Raw genomic sequence first — 22,952 nt, forward strand, 5'->3', positions numbered from 1 at the left:
AGATCAAACAGCTAGCACAGAATCAAGTTGCAGGAAGGGAAGGTTAAGTTTCTCAATCACTTTAACAGGCTGATGGTTGTGACAGGAACCATAGTGGAAACTGTGTGATTGACTAAGCTCATAAGCAGTTTGGATTTGGGGTTTCTCTGTTCTTCTCTCTTCTTGGGTCTTCTTCTTCTTGTAATCCGAGTGGGTTGTAATCGGTGGTGAGCGAACCTCTTGTACAGCCACGCCGGAGTCGGTTTCCAGCCGATCTGTCGAACTTGGGGACCACAAGGTCTTAACCGGATGTACCCGTTATTAACATGGTGAACCGGGTTACATGAGTGTGTTCTGATTCAAGCTCAAGCTAGTGGTTCTTGAAGCTTATCAATGGCGACCAAAGGGATCTTGATTCTCAACAGGGCCCTTTCTAGTTTTATTTCAAATTCCACCAACTACTTAGCATAAACACTATTTAGCTTCTTACGGTAACTATGAAGTAAATGCTTGTGTTTGTGGGTATGTATGGGATATTGAGATCCGAAGAAGGAAAAGTCAAGCACAGATGGGAAACAATAACATTTCTGATATGCAAAATTCAAAAGATCATCAAGTCAAAATACAAAGTGCTCTCTATACATAAAACACCGATTACAAATAATGGAACCCATCAAAGCAAATCCGCAATCACACATATTCCCAATCCCCATCAAAGATTTAAAGTATGCAACTTTATCTTCTGTATAATAAGGAAATGATCATATGCCAGTAACCGAAACACACAACAAGAGTCCAATTTGCCGTACAAAACCAAATGAATGCATCATCCAGTATTTAGAAGAAAAAAAGAAAGGAGGAAGAACCAGTGATGATAATGATGAGGATGCACACAGAGCTGTGTGATAGCTCCTATCTACTTATGAAGGTGATGGTGGGTTTTGATCTTATGCTGCAAAGCCTATGGGGGGTGTTTGGGTCAATGTCAGAAGATAAACAATCCCTCTGTTTGCTCTTTTGCTTTCCTCTTGGTGCTTTTGTTACCATCATCATAGAGCGTTTCTTTTGCTTTCCAGCATTGATCCGTCTTTAAGAGCAGCATGACCTTCGTTCTCTTGTCCTAGAGCTGAAAGAGCTACAGCTTGAAGATAAGATGCGATATGCCAAGCAGTAGATATCACTTGGGATTGCACTGCATCATTCAATGCCTCTTGGGGCATATCATTCATCAGGTGACACAGACTTCTCCTTGCATAAACAGTTGGTGAAACCATTGTCCCACCCTCGATAAACTGTCAATAACAAAAAAAAAATAAAAAAAAAATTTATGATCCGAAACTGTGATAGGACTAGTGTCTGTGATTTACTCACTAACTTTTATCTGAAAACCTCAAACACTCACCCGAGAATAGCATTCAGCAGCATTTGCAAAGTCTTTATGCCGGAAAGCAATATCACCCTTTTTCTTGAAGTTGAGCGAATCCTGCATCTGGTTGGTCCACATCTGGAACGATAGCTGCAAATTTTGCACAAAAACAAAGCAACAAACAAGCCCAAGAGGTGATCAGATTACAATAAGAATCAAAGAATGTAACCAAGGTACCATGGACTTGCAATGAGAGACAATTACGAGAATGATTAAAGAAAGTAACCTCTGTGGCTGCTCCCTCATCATCTTTATATCCAAGTTTCTCAATAATCTCATGGATGGCAGTTAGATCAGTTCTTAGGCATGCTTGTCCATGTGGTGAAAGAGGCGTTGTTGAGGCACTGCTTGGTATGCCCATCTTTCTTACATGATTAAACGTATCAGCCAAAAGAATACAAGAGCTTGAGAAAGACAAAAGAAGGGTGGGTGGTTGTAAAAACATACATACCTCAAGATCCTTCTGCAGAGGAATCATTGCAGTGACTAGAGATTTTGGGTTAGGCCGTTCACGAGGCTCATACTGCAAGCATCTAGACGCTAACCGTATTAGTTCAGTCCCGTCATCACTTGAAAATTGACCCTCCAAGCATGAATCGATCAACATTTGAATGTTCCTGTCCCGTATGAGGTCCAGCGCCTAAGAATACACAGTACAAGTAAAGTTTTACTTACAAAGATACACTTTTCTCCGGAAATGATTTGGTAGAGAGTGAATGATTTAGTATCTTAAAGCTTACATGGCTTGGAGGAATGTGTTTTCCACTAAGAAGATCAAGCAACAGAGTTCCATAACTGTACATCACACTTTCTGGTGTCACACGACCTGAAGAAACAACACACACACACAAAAACCATAATGTTCAAAAAAAAAAAAAAACTTTGCACTGATTCGCAAGTGTTTAAGCATATATACCTGTTCTGAGATACTCGGGAGGAGTGAAAGCCAGGTTGGTACTATAACTCTTTCCATCTCTACTGTTTTTCATCAGACCAAAGCAAGAAAGCCTTGGATTCGAGTCCTAAAAAAAAACCCCATGTGATGAATTTTTACATGCACATATATCAACAAGGACACAAGTAAAAAAAGCTAAACTTACATCATCAAAGAGAACTCTATAAGCATTAAGGTCATGGTAGAGTGCACGCCCTTTGCCGGTACAGTACTCCAAAGCTTGAGCAATATGTAAAGCTACTCTTAGTCGCATAGCCCACTTCATCGGTTGTGACTCCCCTGAAACATATATCAACAGTTTGCGTCTTACACAAGCTTTGAAGTAACCAGAGAAGAGAGCTGGTCATTATCTTACAGTGGAAAAGATGCTTAGCCAAAGTCTCGTTGGGCATAAACTCAGCAACAAGAAGTCTCTCTTCACCTTCATAGCAACATCCAAGCAGATTAGCCATCCTATAGTTCCTTAACTGACCAACAGCTTTAGCTTCCTCCTATTGGAAAGAAAAGAAAAAAACACCTAAAATATTCAACAACATATATTGCTTTTTTTTCTTTTTTTTTTTTAAAAAAAAGCAAGTTACCAGAAACTGACAAGAATCAGGCCAAGCTTTCCTGTTAAACCTTTTGACAGCAATACGTCTGTGGTTATCAAGTTTCCCTTTGTAGACAACATTAGGAGCTCTGACACTATATTCTCTGCTGCAAAACCTGCTGTTGCGCTCCTCAGTGTCTCGATGGAGAATTCACGAAACTGAGGCACATCATTCTCGTCACCTGACAGAAAACCAAATCCACAGATTTAGCAACATCAGAAACTCGTTGATCAAAGCTATAAGTTTTACCTAAGGATGTGACTCCACGATTTGATTCTTCTGGCCGCTCCGAAACGCAACAGAAACAGAATGTACATAACTTGGAAACTTCACCACCCATTTCAGTCTGCTGATTTTATCACAATCGAGGCCTTGACCAGATCAAACCGTGTGAAAATTTGAAATGAGGAATCGAGCCGCTCGTGTGAGTGGTTTAGTTCGAGAATGAAAGCTCAAGAACCGATACTTTTCATAAACTCTTTTCTCAAAGACAACTTTTGTTTTCCCAGAAAGATAATTATTAAAAATCGCCACTTTTATTTTCTTTGGGTTATAACTGTAAGAGAACACACAGCAAAGCAGCAGGCAGGCAGGCCACACCCAAGTCAACTCACCACTTGGTCAAATAAATATATACCACAACTCATCTTTGCTTTCAGTGTACACCTTTTTTTTTTGAATTTTACAGAGGTATCATGGCTCCACAGAAGTGATGTATACTAGTCACGTGTTGCCACGTGTCGGTCTTCTGTCCCTGGCGATGCCGAAATGTTAATTCCCCAGTGGCCGGGATTCGAACCCAGGTGGCAGTACTCAAAGCTGTAAGTCCTTTACCACTAGAGCTAGAAGCCCCGGTTCAATATACACCTTTAACCACCATTTATTTTTCATTTATCAATATGAATTATACATGTGTCTACAACCAAAAATATTGCAGTGACAAGAATGATGTTGGTGATCTTTAACATGAGTAACCAACCAAAAACTTGCTCACAAGTTCGATTAAGTGTTTAGTAAGTATATTAGGGACAACGTGTCAAAACTCTCGTTTATATTAGAAGTAAATTTTGGATAAAATAGGCTATAAACATAAGGTGGTTCAATTATCAAATGAGTTCATTATACAATGGTTCAATTATCGGTTTGTTTGAGCTTGCAGAGTTTGTCAGGTTTGTCGGAAAGCTCGTAAGCTTCGACGAATCTCATCGAATTAGGTCGCCGTAAAAAAAATTGGAAAGCTCGTTGGATTTGGTTGCAGGTTGAAATATGGAGAGAGAGAGAGAGAGAGAGAGAGAGAGAGAGAGAGAGAGAGAGAGAGAGAGAGAGAGAGAGAGAGAGAGAGAGAGATTAGCTTTAAGTTTACTTAGTTAAGGGCATGATGATATTTTTTCTATTTAAAAATAAAGGTAAATGTGGTTAAAGTAAACATGAAAAGTGGGAATAAGAATGTGGTAGTTTAAATAATTTCTCTATCAACTATATACCACATTATACATCTCATTTTAAAGACTTTTGAATCACAAGATCTGTTTAGTTACATTCATTTTCTTAATACAATATTCATAAATATACATGCATTTCTCTATTATCATATCTCAACTATATATTGCACAATACATAATCTATTTAAGAATCTATTATTTTCCAAATCAATAAAAAGATTTAGCTTTCCAAAATTCTAATAGTTTTAGTTATACCGAACAAAAAATATAAACATTATTTAATAATAATGTATTAGAACAACTCAAAAAACTTGGGCAATTGGAGAGTACATTCCGAGGATCCGGCGAAACAGAAACAAATAGGTTACATCGAATTGAAACACATATACAAAATCTAAGCAGTTAATTTAACATAGTTATTTTAAGATATTATGCATCAAAATCTACACAGTATATTTTTGATTGTATATTTACGATTCATAAAACCGTTAAAGTTACTAATATTATGGAGAATGTCATTTAAATATTTCTTTATTTATTTATTTGTAAAAAACAGGTTGATCATATAGTAAATTATGTGTCATATATTTTAGATACTTTGAGTAATAAAAATATCCCATAATAAATTTAATTTAAAATATCAATAACCCATATTTTTACCCTATGCAAGTTAAATTTACAAATTATTAGTTTTTTATGAGCTTAAATTTCACAAATTATGTCTATTTCTTAAAAAAAAATTACATTCCATACAATTATATGTAAGTTGGTTATTAATTTATTTTAAAAACATAATCTTACAATTAATAAATATTTTTTAATCAACTTTTAACAAGAAAATAAATTCAGGCTTTAAAACGCAGATCAAATAAGTTTGCAATTTTGATGAAAAGCGTGGTTATTTTACATTTGTTCGTAAGAAGCAACGTTTGCAATTTTTTCATTGAAACCTATGATGTTTGCTTTTAAGAAACAATTTTTTTTACAAATTAATGGAGGCAAATGTGAATTTAAACATAAATTAATGGAGTCAAATGTCAAATTTTAACTAAATTTTATAATAATTTTAGAAAAAAATAAGCTAAATTTTTTTGTCCAATTTTAGTGTGGTTAGTTGACCCTACCACTACCTCTATGCCTCCGCCCCTGATCAAAGCTCCAAAAATACTTCACTACACATTCTTCAACCTCTCATAGAATTTCCAAATTTAATACTCTCTCTGTTTCATAAAGATCCACATTGTAAAAAAAAAATTGTTTCAAAAAGATATTTTTTTTACTTTTTCAATGTATTATTTAATGAAAAATTGTAAATTTCAAAAAAGTTAATGGTGTTTATTGGATTTCTATTGGCTAAAAATTATGAAAAATTGTTATTAACATATAAAACAATGCATTTACAATAAAGTTTTAATGCGTTTTCTTAATGTGTAAAAAATCTAAAATATGTATTTTTTTTTTTGAAACAGATGAAGTATTTTTTACAAACTCTATATGTCTCTCTTCCTTTACATACACAATGTAAAACACCCCCAAAAAAAAAACTAATCAAGAACAAAAGCAACACGTAAGCACTCAAACACACTCCTCTTTTTCTTTTTTTGTTTTGATCAAAAAACACACTCCTCTAAGATCAGAGAAATTGGAAAAGAAAAAAGAAAAAAAACAATATCAAATGTTTGTAAACGAGTCGACTGATTTACAGAGGTTGGGGGTTGTTTTGGTTTCCAGATAGTATTTTATCTTCCCCTCATCACGAGTGAAGCGCGAGCTCAGCCCAAGCCAAAGAAGATGATCGAAGCTCTGCGGATATCGACAAACTGATTTCACACTCCAACATCTCACATAGCTCTTCCACTGATGGCTTCTTGTTATTGTTGCTGTTGTTGTTCGGATCCCTGTACAAGCATTGCCTCGCCGCCTCGCATACAGTCTCAAGCTCTTCTTGGTTAAAATGTTTCAGCTCCAGACCCACCAAAAAAAGTCAAACCCATTTGGTTGGTTGCAAGTAACAAAGTTTGAAGCTTTCTTCTTACCCATTCAGTTAAGAAGCCTCTGTCTTTGCAGAAAGGAGGTCTACCACTCACAATCTCCAGCAAAAGAACACCAAACGCATAGATATTACCAGATACATCGAGAAACCGACTCTCCATTGCATACCGCACCTTGGCTATTAATATTTCTCAAATTCTTTTCTGATCTCTCAAGAATCGTCTTCCAGCATTCGAAATCAACCAGCTGCATCAGAGAAACATTGGTACTGTGACTATCTGAAGCGCAAGAAGCCACTTAGGTCTATGATGCTTAGCCACAATTTCAGCTGACTGGTGCTTAGGGAGGGAGGTCGGGCTTTCATGAGCTGCCACAAGGATTACATTTAGTAAACCGAGACTCACTGAAAATGAAAAATCTATATATATCTTTATGCACCGCACTGGGAAGAAGAAGAAGGTTTGTGCTTAAGATCCTTGTTTTGCATGCAGTTCCCTTGAAAGCTCGTCCTAGTGAACATTGCAAATAAAAACTCTCGATGACTAGAACTTTAAAAAAGACGAGCACCTTGGAAGGTGCTCCAAACACTTGGGAATTTTCCCCACAAAGAAGTTGTATGAAAAGTCAGCTACTTTCAGCAGAGAAGACTTGCACAAACCGCTGCCATTATTTGCACTTGAATCCATTAAACATTTCCAATTGTTTCTATCTTTCTTTCGCCAAACTTACACTTTTGAGGGATAGCTAGCAGCAAGAAGACTTCCTTGAAGCCTATTCCGGTCGATATGAAGTTCTTTAAGGTACTTCAAGTTACCAAGCTCTGGAGGTAGCTTTCCTGTTAAACCATTGGACTGAAGGTTTCTGCAAATGCGAAACAAAACTGGCTTCTTATTTTTTTTAAAAGGCCGTGAGTTTGATGAAAAGGTTCCCAATCTCCTTTGGTACTGTCCCCAGTAGAAGGTTCCCATGTAAGACCATGAGATGATGACATGGTATTTAGAGCAAGTAATTGTTGACATGAAAACCGAAATAAAGAATGAAGATGAAGAGATCAAGTTGGCTTACAGCTTTGAAGTGAGGACCTTGAGAAAACTACATTGATCACTTTGACGTTGTAGACAAAAGATCAGTTGCTGAAGATAACATATTTCCTACAGCACCAAAGTGAGCATTTTGAGAAACTTACGTTATGCACTTTGATGCTGTAGGGATTCGCGGCACTGTTCACTACAGTCCAAAAGAGGTTCAAAATTCAAAATATAGCTGTTGGGAATATAGCTGTTGGAACCTTATCTCTTTATCTTCCTAAATCTTTTGTATGTATTGTGAGGCTATAAATAGCCTTCTGTGAACACTTAAGAATATTAAGGAAATACAATTCCTCTTTACTCTCTCTCAATCTCAAACTCTCTCTTTCCCTCATGGATACTTCTAATTAATCTCATCAATCTAAACTTAATTCTCACCAAAACAACTCTCTAATTTCATACATTTCTTCATGGTATCAGAGCAACAAAGCTTTTGAAACCTATTTCAACTTCCGCAAACACTCTACTCTTGTTTTAATTCATCTTTTAAAATTTCTCTCTCTTGTTCTTGGTGATTTGAAAGAAATATGGAAGAAAACAGTAACAACAAACATCTCAACATTCCTGTGACCTTGAAAGGGATTAATTATCTCTTCTGGGCCAGGATGGTGAAGAGAGCCCTTGGAGGAAAAGGTTTATGGAAGTATGCTACAACAGCAGCAGCTCCAAAACAAACTGTCCAAGGAGAAGATGGAAAGGAGATGGTGGTAGCTGATGAAGATAAATGGGGTCAAGAAAATCTTATGGTGCTCTCAGCTCTCCTCAGCTCCCTTGAACCAGCAATCATGGAGTCTTACTCATACTGTGAGACTACCAAGCAGCTGTGGGACACTCTCTACAAAGTTTATGGAAATGTCTCCAACCTAACTAGGGTCTTTGAAGTGAAGAAAGCCCTCAACGGTCTCAGTCAAGGAGATATGGAGTTTCAACCTCACTTTGGCAAGTTTAGATCTCTTTGGGCAGAGCTGGAGCTACTGAGACCATACACTGTGGATCCTGACATTCTTCTAGCCAGGCATGAGGAAGATAAAGTCTTTGGAATGCTGCTCACTCTCAACTCATCCTATGGAGGTCTTATCAAGCACATCTTAAGGGCAGATAAGCTCCCTGATCTAGATGATGTTTGTGCTCAAATCCAGAAGGAAGAAGGGTCTGTGAGCCTATTTGGAAGCAAGGGAGACTTGAGCATGGCTCACAAGGCTGAGGAAGTAATAGCCAAAAAAGCTGCTTACAAGCAAGAGGATAGGAAGTCTTTGACCTGTGACCACTGCAAGAAGAAGGGGCATCTGAAAGACAAGTGCTGGATCCTGCATCCCCATCTGAAGCCAAACAAGTTCAAGGAGACAAGATCCCAGTACCAGGATGCAAGAGCCAACTTCTCAGCTGATGGTGTTGAGCCAGCAACCCCAAACTCAGTCTACTCCAGCAGCCATGGTGGAGGAAGTGCTATGGCATCAACCTCTGCGTACACCACACCAAGGACTAACCTGGACTTGGAGACTCTCATCAAAGCCCTAAAAGAATCTGGTATCTCTAGAACTCTTGGAATATCTCTTAATGCCTCTCACACTGCTGGTGATATTTTAAATGTTTCAAAATCAGCTAAACCATTGGTAATAGACTCTGGTGCTTCACATCATATGATTAATGATAAAAATCTGATTAAAAACATAAAACCAGCTTCAGGAAATGTGATGATAGCAAATGGTGATAAAATTCCAATATAAGGTGTAGGAGATCTTAAGCTATTTGATAAAGAATCTAAAGCCTTTTACATGCCCACCTTTGCTTCAAACCTGTTATCTGTTAAGAAGGTCACTAATGATTTGAATTGTCAAGTTACTTTCACTCCTAACAGTGTGTATTTTCAGGATATTGATTCTAGTAAGTTGCTTGGAAAAGGTGTTACCAAGGGAGACTTGTACTTTCTTGAGGACACAAGACCAGCTCTTGAATTATCTAATGCTTTTGTTTCTGTTTCTGAATTTCCTAAAGATGTAATGTGGCATGCTAGATTAGGACATCCTCATTCTCATGCCTTGAACATCCTGTTGCCTAGTATTAATTTTAAAAGTGATTGTGAAGCTTGTATCTTAGGGAAACATTGTAGAAGTGTATTTCCTAAATCCAAGACTATCTATGAGAATTGCTTTGATTTAATACATACTGATGTGTGGACTGCTCCATGTGCATCTAGAGAACAACATAAGTACTTTGTGTCATTCATAGATGAAAAATCTAAATATACTTGGATCACACTGTTACAATCTAAAGATAGGGTGCTAGAAGCCTTTAAAAATTTTCAAAATTATATCACTAACCATTTCAATGTCAAGATTAAAATTCTTGGATCAGATAATGGTGGTGAATATACTAGCACAGCCTTCAAACATCACCTTGCTGCACATGGAATCATACAACAAACTAGTTGTCCTTACACTCCACAACAAAATGGTGTGGCTGAGAGGAAGAATAGACATCTAATGGAGGTGGCCAGGAGCATCATGTTTCACACCAATGTACCTAAAAGGTTTTGGGGAGATGCAGTTGTCACTGCCACTTACCTAATCAACCGCAAACCTACAAGAGTCCTTCTTGATTCCACACCATATGAGGTACTGAACAAAACTAAACCATCTATAAACCATTTGCGGGTATTTGGGTGTGTGTGTTTTGTTTTTGTTCCAGGAGAATTAAGAAACAAGCTAGAGGCTAAGAGCACAAAGGCAATGTTCATTGGCTACTCTACACATCAGAAAGGGTACAAATGCTATGATCCAGAGGCAAGAAGGGTTCTAGTATCAAAGGATGTTAAGTTCCTAGAGTCCAGAGGTTATTATGCTGAGAGGAGTTGGGAAGAACTCAAGAATCTATCTAAACCTGCCTCAGATAGAGCTAATAACCTGAGAAATATTATGGAGAGGCTTGGAATCAGTCTACCAAATTCACAAGCTGTAGAAGAGACAGTGGAGGATGATGAGACCACTCATCTTGATCCTGAAGGGGGTGATAGTACTGAGCAGCCTGCGCAGACTCAACCTGAAGAGAGCTCAGTATCTCATGATCAAGATGAGATATCAGAAGCTGAGACACAAATGGGTGAGCCAAGTGGAGAAAATGAAGCTGAACCTGAGCAGATACAACCCAGAAGGAGTACAAGAGTCAGGAAACCAAGAGTATACTTCAATGCTGAGGCAGTAGCTCATCCTATCAGTGCCGTGTGCTCACTTGCCCACTATCCAGAAGAGCATCAAATCTTCATTAGTGAATTGGATCAAGAATACATTCCAAAGACATATGAAGAAGCTATGCAAGATGAGGAGTGGAGAGCATCTGTTGGAGATGAGATGGGAGCCATGGTCAAGAATGATACATGGTTTGAGACTGAACTTCCCAAGGGAAAGAAAGCAGTGACAAGCCGGCTGATTTACACCATCAAGTATGGAGCTAATGGGAAGCCAGAAAGAAAGAAGACCAGACTAGTTGCAAGAGGGTATACTCAAGTATATGGTGAAGATTATTTGGATACCTTTTCTCCAGTGGCCAAGCTACATACCATAAGGATTCTAATGTCACTTGCTGTCAACTTGAAGCGGGATTTATGGCAGATGGATGTGAAGAATGCTTTTCTTCAAGGAGAACTAGAGGATGAAGTATACATGAGGCCTCCACCTGGTCTTGAAGATATGGTGAAACCAGGAAATATCTTGAGACTAAAGAAAGCTATCTATGGCCTGAAGCAATCCCCAAGAGCTTGGTACCACAAGCTGAGCACAACACTCAATGGGAGAGGTTTTGTGAAGTCTCAAGCTGATCACTCTCTCTTCACACTGACCAGCAACAAGGGCATTGTAGTCATCTTGGTGTATGTGGATGATATCATCATCACTGGTAGCAACCAGGAAGGTATCTCCTCAACTAAAGCCTTTCTTAAAACTGCTTTTGATATTAAGGACTTGGGAGAGTTGAAGTACTTCCTAGGTATTGAATTGTGCCGCTCCAAGAAGGGACTTTTCTTATCCCAAAGGAAGTACACACTTGATATTTTGAATGAGGCAGGAAACCTTGGGAGTAGACAGGCCAAGACACCATTGGAGGAAGGTTACAAGGTGTTGCGAGAGGGGGAGTATGATGCCACTCTCTTCACTAATGTCAAGAAGTATAGAAGAATGGTTGGAAAGCTCATCTATCTCACTATCACTCGGCCAGATGTATGTTTTGCTGTGAATCAAGTGAGCCAACATATGCAAGCCCCCAAGACACATCACTGGAACATGGTGGAAAAGATCTTGAGATACTTAAGAGAAGCACCAGGTCAAGGAGTATGGATGGCTTGTAACAAGAACACTGAAGTGGTTGGATACTGTGATGCTGATTGGGCTGGAGATAGAGTTGATAGAAGATCAACCACAGGCTATTGCACCTTTATTGGAGGAAATCTGGTTACATGGAAAAGCAAGAAGCAGAAGGTGGTATCTTGCTCAAGTGCTGAAGCAGAATACAGGTCCATGAGGAAGTTAACAAGTGAGCTCATATGGATCAAGGGACTGCTAAGAGACTTAGGCATTGAGATCACCACGCCCATGACAATGCACAGTGACAACCAGGCAGCAATACACATTGCATCCAACTCAGTCTTCCATGAGAGGACAAAACATATAGAAGTAGACTGTCACAAGGTGAGACAAGCAGTGGAGCAACAAGTGATTCTTCCATGCTATACAAGAAGTGAAGACCAGCTAGCTGACATCTTCACCAAGGCAGCCAACAGCAAGGTTTGTGAGTTCATTCATCCTAAGCTTGGACTCATAGACATCACATGTCACTGATCCTCTTGCCATGGAGTGTTCTACTCTTTTTCCTTTGCTTGGTTTTTATCCCAAGTGGTTTTTCCAAGTAAAGGTTTTAATGAGGGAATGCTTCATGGTTTCCAAGCTTGGCTAGTTCCTATAGTCAAGCTTGAGGGGGAGTGTTGACATGAAAACAGAAATAAAGAATGAAGATGAAGAGATCAAGTTGGCTTACAGCTTTGAAGTGAGGACCTTGAGAAAACTACATTGATCACTTTGACGTTGTAGACAAAAGATCAGTTGCTGAAGATAACATATTTCCTACAGCACCAAAGTGAGCATTCTGAAAAACTTACATTATGCACTTTGATGCTGTAGGGATTCGCGGCACTAATCACTACAGTCCAAAAGAGGTTCAAAATTCAAAGTATAGCTGTTGGGAATATAGCTGTTGGAACCTTATCTCTTTATCTTCTTAAATCTTTTGTATGTATTGTGAGGCTATAAATAGCCTTCTGTGAACACTTAAGAAGATTAAGGAAATACAATTCCTCTTTACTCTCTCTCAATCTCAAACTCTCTCTTTCCCTCATGGATACTTCTAATTAATCTCATCAATCTAAACTTAATTCTCACCAAAACAACTCTCTAATTTCATACATTTCTTCAGTAATGCCGGTCTAAGCACAAGGATCTGAATAAGGGTCATTCCAGTTAGACATAACGAGCAAAGGGTCTTCATAGATAGCTTCCTTGAATCTTCTAAGAGCTCCAGCTGTAGAGGATCCACAAATCTTATCAGATGAATATTAAAACCTGCTTTTAACTTCATATATTCTGCTGATTTTCTTCTTATTATTATTATTAATTAAAAAAAAGGGAGTAATCTTTTTCCTCAAATCCGCCTACTTCGTAACGATTCGATCGAAAGAATCTGAGATCTGGGTTTAAGCAAATAACCTTCGTTAGAGGAGAACCCATCACAAGAAACGAAGAAGACGAGCCCAAGAACACAAGTTCGATCCCATTTTCTTTCTCCCTCAAGTTCGAGTCATTCAACCCAGATGAAAGACGACAACTTCCATGGACTAACTACTCTGAATAAACGAGACGTTTAAGAACAGGAAGAGACCAAGTTTAGCATAGACTGAATGAAATACTAGCGAAGTAGTTAAAACTGGAGAAGGTTGTACGATTTAACAATAAACTCACTCTGAAAAAAAAAAAAAAAAGGAATTAGCAGAGATGATGGGATACTTGTGGAGAGAGAAGAGACTTGCGTTCAAAGACAGGTCTTTTGTTTCTACTAGAGTTAAACCCGAATTTCAAAAACAGCTAAAAATATTTCAAATTTTAGTATATATTTGAATATAACTTTTTTATAAATATAATTATTTTTTGTATTAATATTTAATGCTGCAAAATATTATAATAATTTGATATTATATTTTATATTGTGGAAAAAGATATTAATGAGTATTTGATTGTAATATATCATTTACTCATTATTCACCTTTCAAAACTGAAAAGTGATTTTGTTTTGTTACTTTTAATCTCTAAAGGAATACTAAACCAAATGATTATTAAAAAATATAATTAAAATAAGTGGGGTTTATAACTCTAATTGTTATTAATAATTAAATTTGATTTCTAAATTATCAATGGGAAATTGCCAAAAATACCATTTTCAAAGTACCACTTTTCATGTTTACACTAACCACTTTTCATGTTTACACTAACCATTTATAACATTTCGATTAACTTTGAGAAAAAAAAAATATGGTTAACTAATCTGAACTTAAGATTTAGGGTTTAGAGTTGATGTTTTGGGGTTTATGGTTTAGAGTTGATGTTTTGGGGTTTAGGGTTTAGAGTTTATGTTTCAGGGTTTAGGGTTCAGGGTTCGTATTAAAAAAAAGGTTTAGGATTGATGGTTTAGGGTTTAGAGTTGATGTTTCAGGGTTTAGGGTTCGTATTTAAAAAAAAATAGGGTTTAGGATTGATGGTTTAGGGTTTAGGGTTTAGAGTTAATGTTTTAGGGTTTAGAGTTGAAGGTTTATGGTCTAAGGCTTAGAGTTGATCTTTCGGGGTTTAGGGTTTAGAGTTGATGTTTCAGGGTTCAGGGTTCGTATTTCAAAAAAAAGGATTTAGGATTGATGGTTTAGGGTTTAGGGTTCGTATTTCAAAAAAAAAGAGGTTTAGGATTGATGGTTTAGGATTTAAGGTTCGTATTTCAAAAAAAAATGGTTTATGATTGATGGTTTAGGGTTTAGAGTTGAGTTTTGGGTTTAGGGTTTGAATTTCCAAATAGTATAATTCGGAAATAAATCAAAAATTATTTTTGATTTTTTTGATTTTTATTTATTTAAATATTTATTATATATATATAAAAAACAAGGGCATAAAAAAAAATTTGTCACTTAATGAAGAAGATATTTTGAAAATATCTTTTTAGTGGTGGTAAAAATGAAAAGTAGTAGCATAAAAGTAGTAAACATGTAATTTTCCCATTATCAATCTCTAATGAATTTATAGAATTGAACTTTTGTGTTTATGAAAATATAATTATAACCTAATTTGTTTATATTTAAAATAACATATTTGAAAAGTGTTACTGTAGCTATCATAATTACCCTAGTCTAAGAATGAAAAGTTAAACTGAACAGTTCTCTGAACTTTATGGAAAAATAACATTATACTCATGTTTTACAAATAAATTTTATTGAATAAATTTCCAAATGTGATAAATTTCTTTACTTGACGTTGTGTTTTTCTTTCAATTTTCATGTGAATATTTTTAAAATTGAGCATGGTAACAACAAGGCGGCCTATTCTACACCTATAAAAAGGTTAGCTTTCTTCACTTGAACATCATTCTCACAATCCTTCAAAACACCAAAGTTAATTTACTTTCTGTGAAATGTCGAACTCATCGATCCTCTTCTCTGATTTGAAATCCGGCCGCTGCTCCTCCACCATTCAAGTGTGGTTGCGCAGGTTTTGGTTCTGTTTGATTTTATTGTTGTTAGGGGTTTCGTTGTTTGATTTTACTAGGGTTGATGTAGTTCGGTTCTGTTCTTATGGTTTGTATTTGATTTTGCTGTTGGTGTTTGTGTCAGGGTTGTTTAATTTAGACTTATAAGGTGGCTAAATGCTTAAAGACTCCTACTTTTTTTCCTAACTAGACAATACCCCATGCTAAAGTTGTGTGTTTCTCTTGCTTATGATATGTCGACGATGAATCTGTTTTTGTTTCAGAGGGTCAATAACAACATGGATTCTTTTCTTATAAAGGTACAACACTCGCATGCTTCTTCTTTTTCCTGTATTCATTTTTTTTTGGCTTGATACCATGAACTTAGATAGAGAGGTCAGGTCTCTCTTCTCAGGAGAAGAAAGGAGTTTTCTGGAGAGGTTTAAAGGGATTAACAAAAAATTGGACTTGGATTCTGCTCGCGTATGTGGCTGTATAAGATCTTTGGATCATTTGGTTTGTTTTATGATTTGAGCAGTTGTTTTCCAGCTGTTTTATGATTGATATGTGTGTATATTGTCTTTTCTTCAGATAGTGCTTTGATCATCTATCCAAATGAGTTAAGTAAAGCAGCCCAACTGGTATTCAAAAAGTGACGTTCTTTTAAATGATACAGTTATAGTTTGTCTCTCAATCTGACTTTTTGTTCTCATGTTACAGTCATTGGCTAAAGCTAAGTCTTTCAAAGAGGTAAGCAAAAAATGGTGTTATGCATTTGAGTTTGTTGAGCTTGGCCTCTAATGTTTATCATGTTTCAGGAGTGTAGGACTAAGTTGTATAAGGTTAAATAAATAAGAAAAGAACTGGACGATATACTGCAGGTAAACACACAAGAAATGATGTTAATGCATGTGCATCCAAAGTTTGTTGATTCTAAAAGTAGATTTTGTTGTGCTTGATCTGTAAATAATGACTTCTTATGCTTCACATCTGTAGGGCTGAAGTAGCTAAGGTAGAAAAACTTAAAAAAGAACTTCAAAAAGCCAAACAGCTTGAACCTGTGGAAATGTGTTGCGAAAGCTAGAAGGATGAACCACGGTTATGTAATCAAATGGTTTCTGTAATAATCTATAATAAAAATAAAGGAGTTACAAGAAGAAAACAAAAAATATGAATCCCGTATACTTTATTTTTGAGTCCCTTGCTACATGAGAAAGTAATTCAAATACAGATCTCTTTATTGTGTAGATATTATTGAATATAAGTATATAAAAAGTTCAGTTTGTAACCGACAATGTTTGAAACAACATGGAACTTTTTATATTTTAGATTTCAATTGCATTCATTTATTTCAACGTATTTTCTACCCAAACATTAGATTTCATGGAATCAATCCTACCACGTACCAACCTCATGATCCTCTGAAAAAAATACAGACCTGTTTGGATGTTTTCCTTACATTCTTCACATAACTATTTAGACCTCAAGAAATGATAACGGTCGAGACTTTGAATCTTTCAAAAAAATTTGTAAGGAGAAGTTTGGAATCAAAGCGTGGAGTATGTAGAAAGTGTTCCACAATATGCCTTACACAAACGTGACAAAGAAATATGTCAAATATGTCAAATTTCTTCACACCTAGAAACGTAAAACTACGGACACGATACACATATAACTTACAGAATATCAACTAAACATAGATTATTTATATCCAGGACATGAAGAACTTTGAAATAAAAATGGTGTGCACAATGGATGTTGATAAGGGGAGATGAAAGACGAAAATCACCAATCACACGGATTCCACAACTCATTTTTACTGGAGGATCTACTACACACAAGACAAGGCCATGAAGAGAAATTGATGGTAGATATAATAAAGTTGGTGGCTACGACTTTGTTTGTATTGCAAATTGCTTTATGTTCTATTAAACAAACTTTAAATTTATAGTTTTAAATTCTAAATGGCTCTCTATTCATTTCTTTTAAAGTATATTATGAAAAACATATATACAGGAATATTCTATGAAGCAAAACAAACAGATAACTAAAATTACTTTTCCCTACGTAATGAATAAAAATAAAGAAAAAATATATTGTAAACTTAGCAATCAGTTGAACCAATATGTTGCAAAATTTTAACAGTAGTCTGATAAAAAATTACTACAGCTTTATTCTACCTTTAGGCACTTAGTTCCATATGTATAAACTGCCTTAGAGCGTAATTTTTATATTTTTTCTTTTTTTTTTCGAAGTTTAGAGATTTTGTTAATTCTTAAAGTGATGGTTTGACCATGGCCCCCTCTCAAACTCATTTTTGGACCAGATTAACAATTTTTTAGTATTAAATGCATAAATGTTTTCTTGAAAAAAACACTTTTGCATTCGTAGTACTAATAATATAACTCCAATAAAATGAAAGAAAAAAACATTATTTTTCTTGACATCATCCAAAAGTAAACATAATAAGAGTTCAAAATTGACAATCATTTATAACACAACAAAAACATCCTGACAAATAAAATCTTTCGAAAACATGCCTAACAGAAAGAAAAAAATCCAGCCTACTAATTAAAATATTCAACACACGACCTAACAACATCAATCTATAAACAATAGCGATGGACTAATTACATGATTCGTCAAAGCAACGGGGAAAGGATTCGCTGAAGAGATATGTTCACCGTAACTCTCCCGACGATGAGAGAATAGTCGCTTTGGTTGGTCTTGGTAAGACACCTGAACAAACACGGGAGCTTATCTCTGGAATAAGTCTCAAGGACAGAGATTTATGGATAGAGAAATAGGTGAGCAAAATAAATCTACCACATATAATCCCTCATCGAGTGAAACCATCCACCTATTACATAGCTTAAAACTAAGCCATTATCACCCATATCAATTCCATTTGCAATCTAACCACACAAATAACAAAATATAACAACAGTAATACACACTACAATAGCTAGAAAATCATATCCCGCGCGTAGCGCGGACCGACCCTAGTTGTATATATACTTATGCTAATTATTTTGCCTTTATATCAAATGGTAATATTACAACAGATTTTTAACGTATTATTTTGATTTTTTATGTTGTATATTTACTTCTTATTTATTTTACTATACATTTTCAGATATATGTTTAATGTATTTTTTCTATTTTTTATATTATATATTTACTTATTATTTATTTTCATTCTAATATTATGATAGATGTTTAATTTAAATATTTTTATATTCTATATTTACTTATTATTTATTTTACTATACATTTTCCAGATATATGTTTTATTTAGTTTTTCCATTTTTCATATTGTACATTTACTTATTGTTTATTTTTTCTTATGTTGTATATTTACTTATTCAATTTTTTTCTTACTTTTATCAAATGATGATATTACTTTAGATGTTTAATAAATATTTCTATTTTTATATTATATATTTACTTATTTTTAGTTCTTTTTATATTATATATTTACTTATTCCAATATAACGATAGATGTTTAATATAATATTTCTATTTATTATTTTGTATATTTACTTATTCTTTTCAGAGAGATGTTAAATTTTATTTTTTCATTTCTTAATTGTATATTTATTTATTGTTTATTTTTCTTATGATGTATATGTACTTATTCTAATTTCTTGGTTTTATATCAAATGATAATATTGTGATAGATGTTTAATATCATATTTCTAATTCTTATATCGCATGCTTGTTTTTCATATGTTGTATATTTACTTATAGAAATGTTTAGAAATAATAAAAATGTAAAACTATACATTTTTTATATAGACGTTTAATGTAGTTTGTCCATTTTTTATATTTTATACTTACTTTTTAATACTGTATATTTATTTATTCTAATTTTTTTCTTTTATATCAAATTTTAATATTAATATAGATGTTTAATGTAATATTTTTATTTTTTATATTGTATATTTATTTAGTATTTTTATTATACATTTTGTAGGCAGATGTTAATGTAGTTTTTCTATTTCTTATATATATTATATTTATATTTATTTATTCTAATATAATTGATGCTTATGTAATATTTTTATTTTTTATATTGTATATTTACTTATCACTTATGTTGCAATAAATTTTTCAGATAGATGTTTAATTATTTAACTCAATATTACCATTTCTTATATTGTACTAGGGTCGGTCCGCGCAAATGTTTTGGATTATATTGAGATACGATATTTTATTAATTTGATTGTTGGTTAATTTATCTGTAAGTAATTTTTTTATTATTTTATTTTTCGGCATATTCATGATTGAATTGTATGTTAACTGCGGTTGAATAATTTGTATATAATAATTAATAAATGTATAATTTTCAAAAAGAAATGATCTGCTTTGGTGAGAAATTGGCAGTCCAAACATCATCCATCCGGTTGGGTTGGAAATGGTGTTCTTGGTGCTCACCGGTGGTACTCGGTTCTAGTAGAGAAAATTCTATTGTTTGTTAGAAATAAATATGAGCATATATTAATTATTGCTTGTTTGGTCTTAATTCTTAATCATATGATTTAAGGTATTGGAGAAAGAGATTCATAATGGTATTTACCAAGAAGTTTTTATTGTCAAAATTTGGAAGACCCGTTGATAAAAATTGGGTTTTTGAGAAGACTCGAAATTTCATTTGAACTAAAATACACAATATTTGGATTTTCATTATCTGGATACTAAAACTTTTCAAATGTTTGCAGAAATTTTAGTCCTAATTTATACCGTAAACTATATATTATTATGCACATTTCTGTATATTGTTTTATCAGTATACATTTTGATTTTAATCATTTGAGTTTTTTTTTTTTTAAATTGTATTTTGTAGATTAGGAAAATATATACATCCAAATAAATGAGAATATAATCCCTTCTAAGATTTCATTAAATATTTTAATTAGTATTAATTTCTATTTTAAAAGTTTTTTTTATAAATTATGTGTAAACTGTTATATCTTTTCTTTGTTTTATCATCATTTCGGTTGAAATTGTTTGATATCCAGTCCCAAATTTCATTGTGATAAATAAAATTTATAACAGGGTTATTGAAATTTTTAAATTAAAACTTTTTCATTTTGAAGGTATAAATCCTTTGATTTGTCTATTTTATTTTAAATTTATTATCTTTGTCAGATTATATTATATTGTGAACTTAATTTCACATATTTTAGAGAAAATGACTAGACTAATACAAAAAAGTGAGGTAATGACTAGACTAATACAAATCTTTTGAAAATGACTAGAGTGTTTTTAGAATCCTAGTAAATTACTGTTTAAGCCCTTTATTATTATTTTTTAGTTGTGATTTTTTTAATTTGAAAATCCACATCAGAAGTAATGATACCACGTCACTTAACACGAAGGAAAATCAAACGACGATCATTAACTTCTCCGAGACTGTTCTCCCACTAAACCCTAACTGTTTTCGAAATCGTGTTCACTACAACTCTTCTCGGCAAAGCGGCTTCTCTGAAATAATCTCCGTAATCTTCTTCTCTAGTTTCCGTTTCTCTGAAATCGTGTGTCCGTAAGCTTCTTCTTCAGATTGGTTGTCTCCTCAAATCTCCGTAATCGTATTCTCTGGTATATTTCGAGGCTTTGCTCTGAGTTTTTCGAGTATTTGAGTGAGTATAATTAATGCTGTGAGTTAGATATATGTTTTGTCTGAGTTTGAGTTAGTATTCGTTACGGCTGATTTAGGATCCTTAACGACTGATTTATAGAAGGTAATTGTGACTGATTTAGTATTCTTTGAGACTGATTTATTTATGTAATGATGGCTGAGTTATGTTTTGTGGCTTGTTTATTTTATGTCTTTCTTCTGATTTATCATTGATATGTTATATATGTCTTTTTTGATCAGATGGATGTTTCCGAAGATCTAGCAAGAGATTACCCTCCAAGACTTTACCCTGAAGGGGCTTCTATTTTTGAAAACAAAAGCATTAATACGAATAGCCATTTTTCTGAGATCCCTCGACTTAGACAAGCAATTGGAATAGATGTGTGGGATAATCTGAAGACGTATCCTGTTGGATTGATTGCTAAACTGGCTGAGAGCAAATTGGTGTGGTCTGGTAAGACCGTACATTATCTACTTTGTAGACAGCTGCGAGTCTATAAGAAGGAGATTTGGTCTCTCGTTGTTGATCAACCTCTCAGGTTTAGCTTAATAGAATTTGGTGAGATCACGGGTTTAAACACAAATCCACTGCCAGAAGAAAGTTTTGAACCTGATCCAGAGAATTACAAAGCGTTGTGGGAGTTGTTGAAAGTGCCGCTTGGGTACGGACCCAAGTTTGATGAACTTCTAGAAGCTTTAACGGAGTGTCCATTCTGGAGTGCTGATCAGCGGAAATGGTATGAGCTGTTTTTTCTTCAAGCCATTGGACTTTATGGCTTGCATCATAATTGTAGAATACCCTTTGAAAGTGCAAAGAGAGTATTCGATGATGACGCCCTGATGACTTATCCTTGGGGTCGGACTGCCTATGAATTTCTTGTTGATTCTATCAAGTTGTTGCATCCACAAGGAGGGTCGTACACCCTTAGCGGCTTCAAGGACGTGTTATTGGTTTGGGCGTATGAATCTGTCACAGTGTTCGGAGAGCTTTATGGCAGAAAAGTGAATCCAGACGAAATTCCGCTTTTGCGATGGGGAAGTCGTACTCGTGCAAGTCTTGCTACTACAATAGCTAAGGAGGTGAATGATCTTGGAACGGCAAGGTTTAAATCAGACATATGAATCCTGTAATGTAATGTCTGAGTTATTGGATTATTTTATGGTTGAGTTGTTAATTTTAATGACTGATTTATGTTTTTGTGTTGTAGGTGCGTGTGAGGAAAATGGTGATGAAGGAGGATCTAGAAGAGCTGTTTCCTCAGTGGAAGGATGAAGCAGATGACCCACAACTTGATAACCTAATTAAAGATATACATGCAGATAGGTTTGTTAGAGATTTTTATGTGCAATCGAATGAGAAGAACAAAAAAAACGAAGGCTGGAGTTTCGTCAGAGGCTGAGCCACCCTCAAAGAAGCAGAAGAAAGGTAAGAAACAAAAGGAGGTGAAAATCAATGAGGGTGAAACTGCTGTTGTAGAGGAGAAGGAGAGTGCAAAGGAGAAGGGTCATAGCGAAGCGGTTCTGCTGAACATAGTTGCTCATCTCGAGAAGTTGGACCGAAAATTTGACTCGAGATTAACAGAATACGACACCAAGTTTGGATCTTTTTCCCAAGGCCTTTTGGATACCATTGGAGATACAGTGAAAACTACAGTTGAAGAGCGTCTGAGAGTTTTGGGGGTGTCCAATAGTAGTCAACCTGAAAGTCAACACGTGATGGTCTCAGAAGACAACCAACAGCCGGAGTCCAATAGTGGTCAACCTGATGGTCAAAACGTGATGGTCTCAGAAGACAACCGACAGCCGGACTCCAATAGTAGTCAACCTGCATCTAAGACCCCTATTGATAAACAGTCCGAAGACAGCCAACCGCAAAAGACCCCTGATAAAGGCCAATCTGAGAAGAATCTGGCAGATGATATTGCTAAAGCTGATGCGAAAGGTATGGGAGCAAAGCTGAATTCGAAGGTTGTCAGGGATAAGGCTGCTGGGGTGAAAAAGAACTTGGATTCGGCGTTTGGTAATGCCGATGCAACAAATGCTGATTTGGTCTCTGATTCTCCTGATAAGGA

At 35.1% G+C, this 22,952-nt stretch overlaps 1 protein-coding gene and 1 pseudogene across 1 annotated transcript; one reads left to right on the top strand and one right to left on the bottom strand.

Moving 5' to 3' along the window:
- Positions 1 to 596: 596 nt before the first annotated feature.
- LOC106389098 lies at positions 597 to 3,462 on the bottom strand (annotated as a pseudogene).
- A 4,540-nt stretch (positions 3,463 to 8,002) lies between these two features.
- On the top strand, positions 8,003 to 9,202 carry LOC125598987. The gene has a single exon (XM_048772654.1). It carries the CDS (start codon positions 8,003 to 8,005, stop codon positions 9,200 to 9,202), a length of 1,200 nt encoding a protein of 399 aa, XP_048628611.1.
- The last annotated feature ends 13,750 nt before the right edge of the window (positions 9,203 to 22,952 follow it).

This window comes from Brassica napus, unplaced genomic scaffold (genome assembly GCF_020379485.1).
Source record: "Brassica napus cultivar Da-Ae unplaced genomic scaffold, Da-Ae ScsIHWf_1817;HRSCAF=2453, whole genome shotgun sequence".
Lineage (NCBI taxonomy): Eukaryota > Viridiplantae > Streptophyta > Magnoliopsida > Brassicales > Brassicaceae > Brassica > Brassica napus.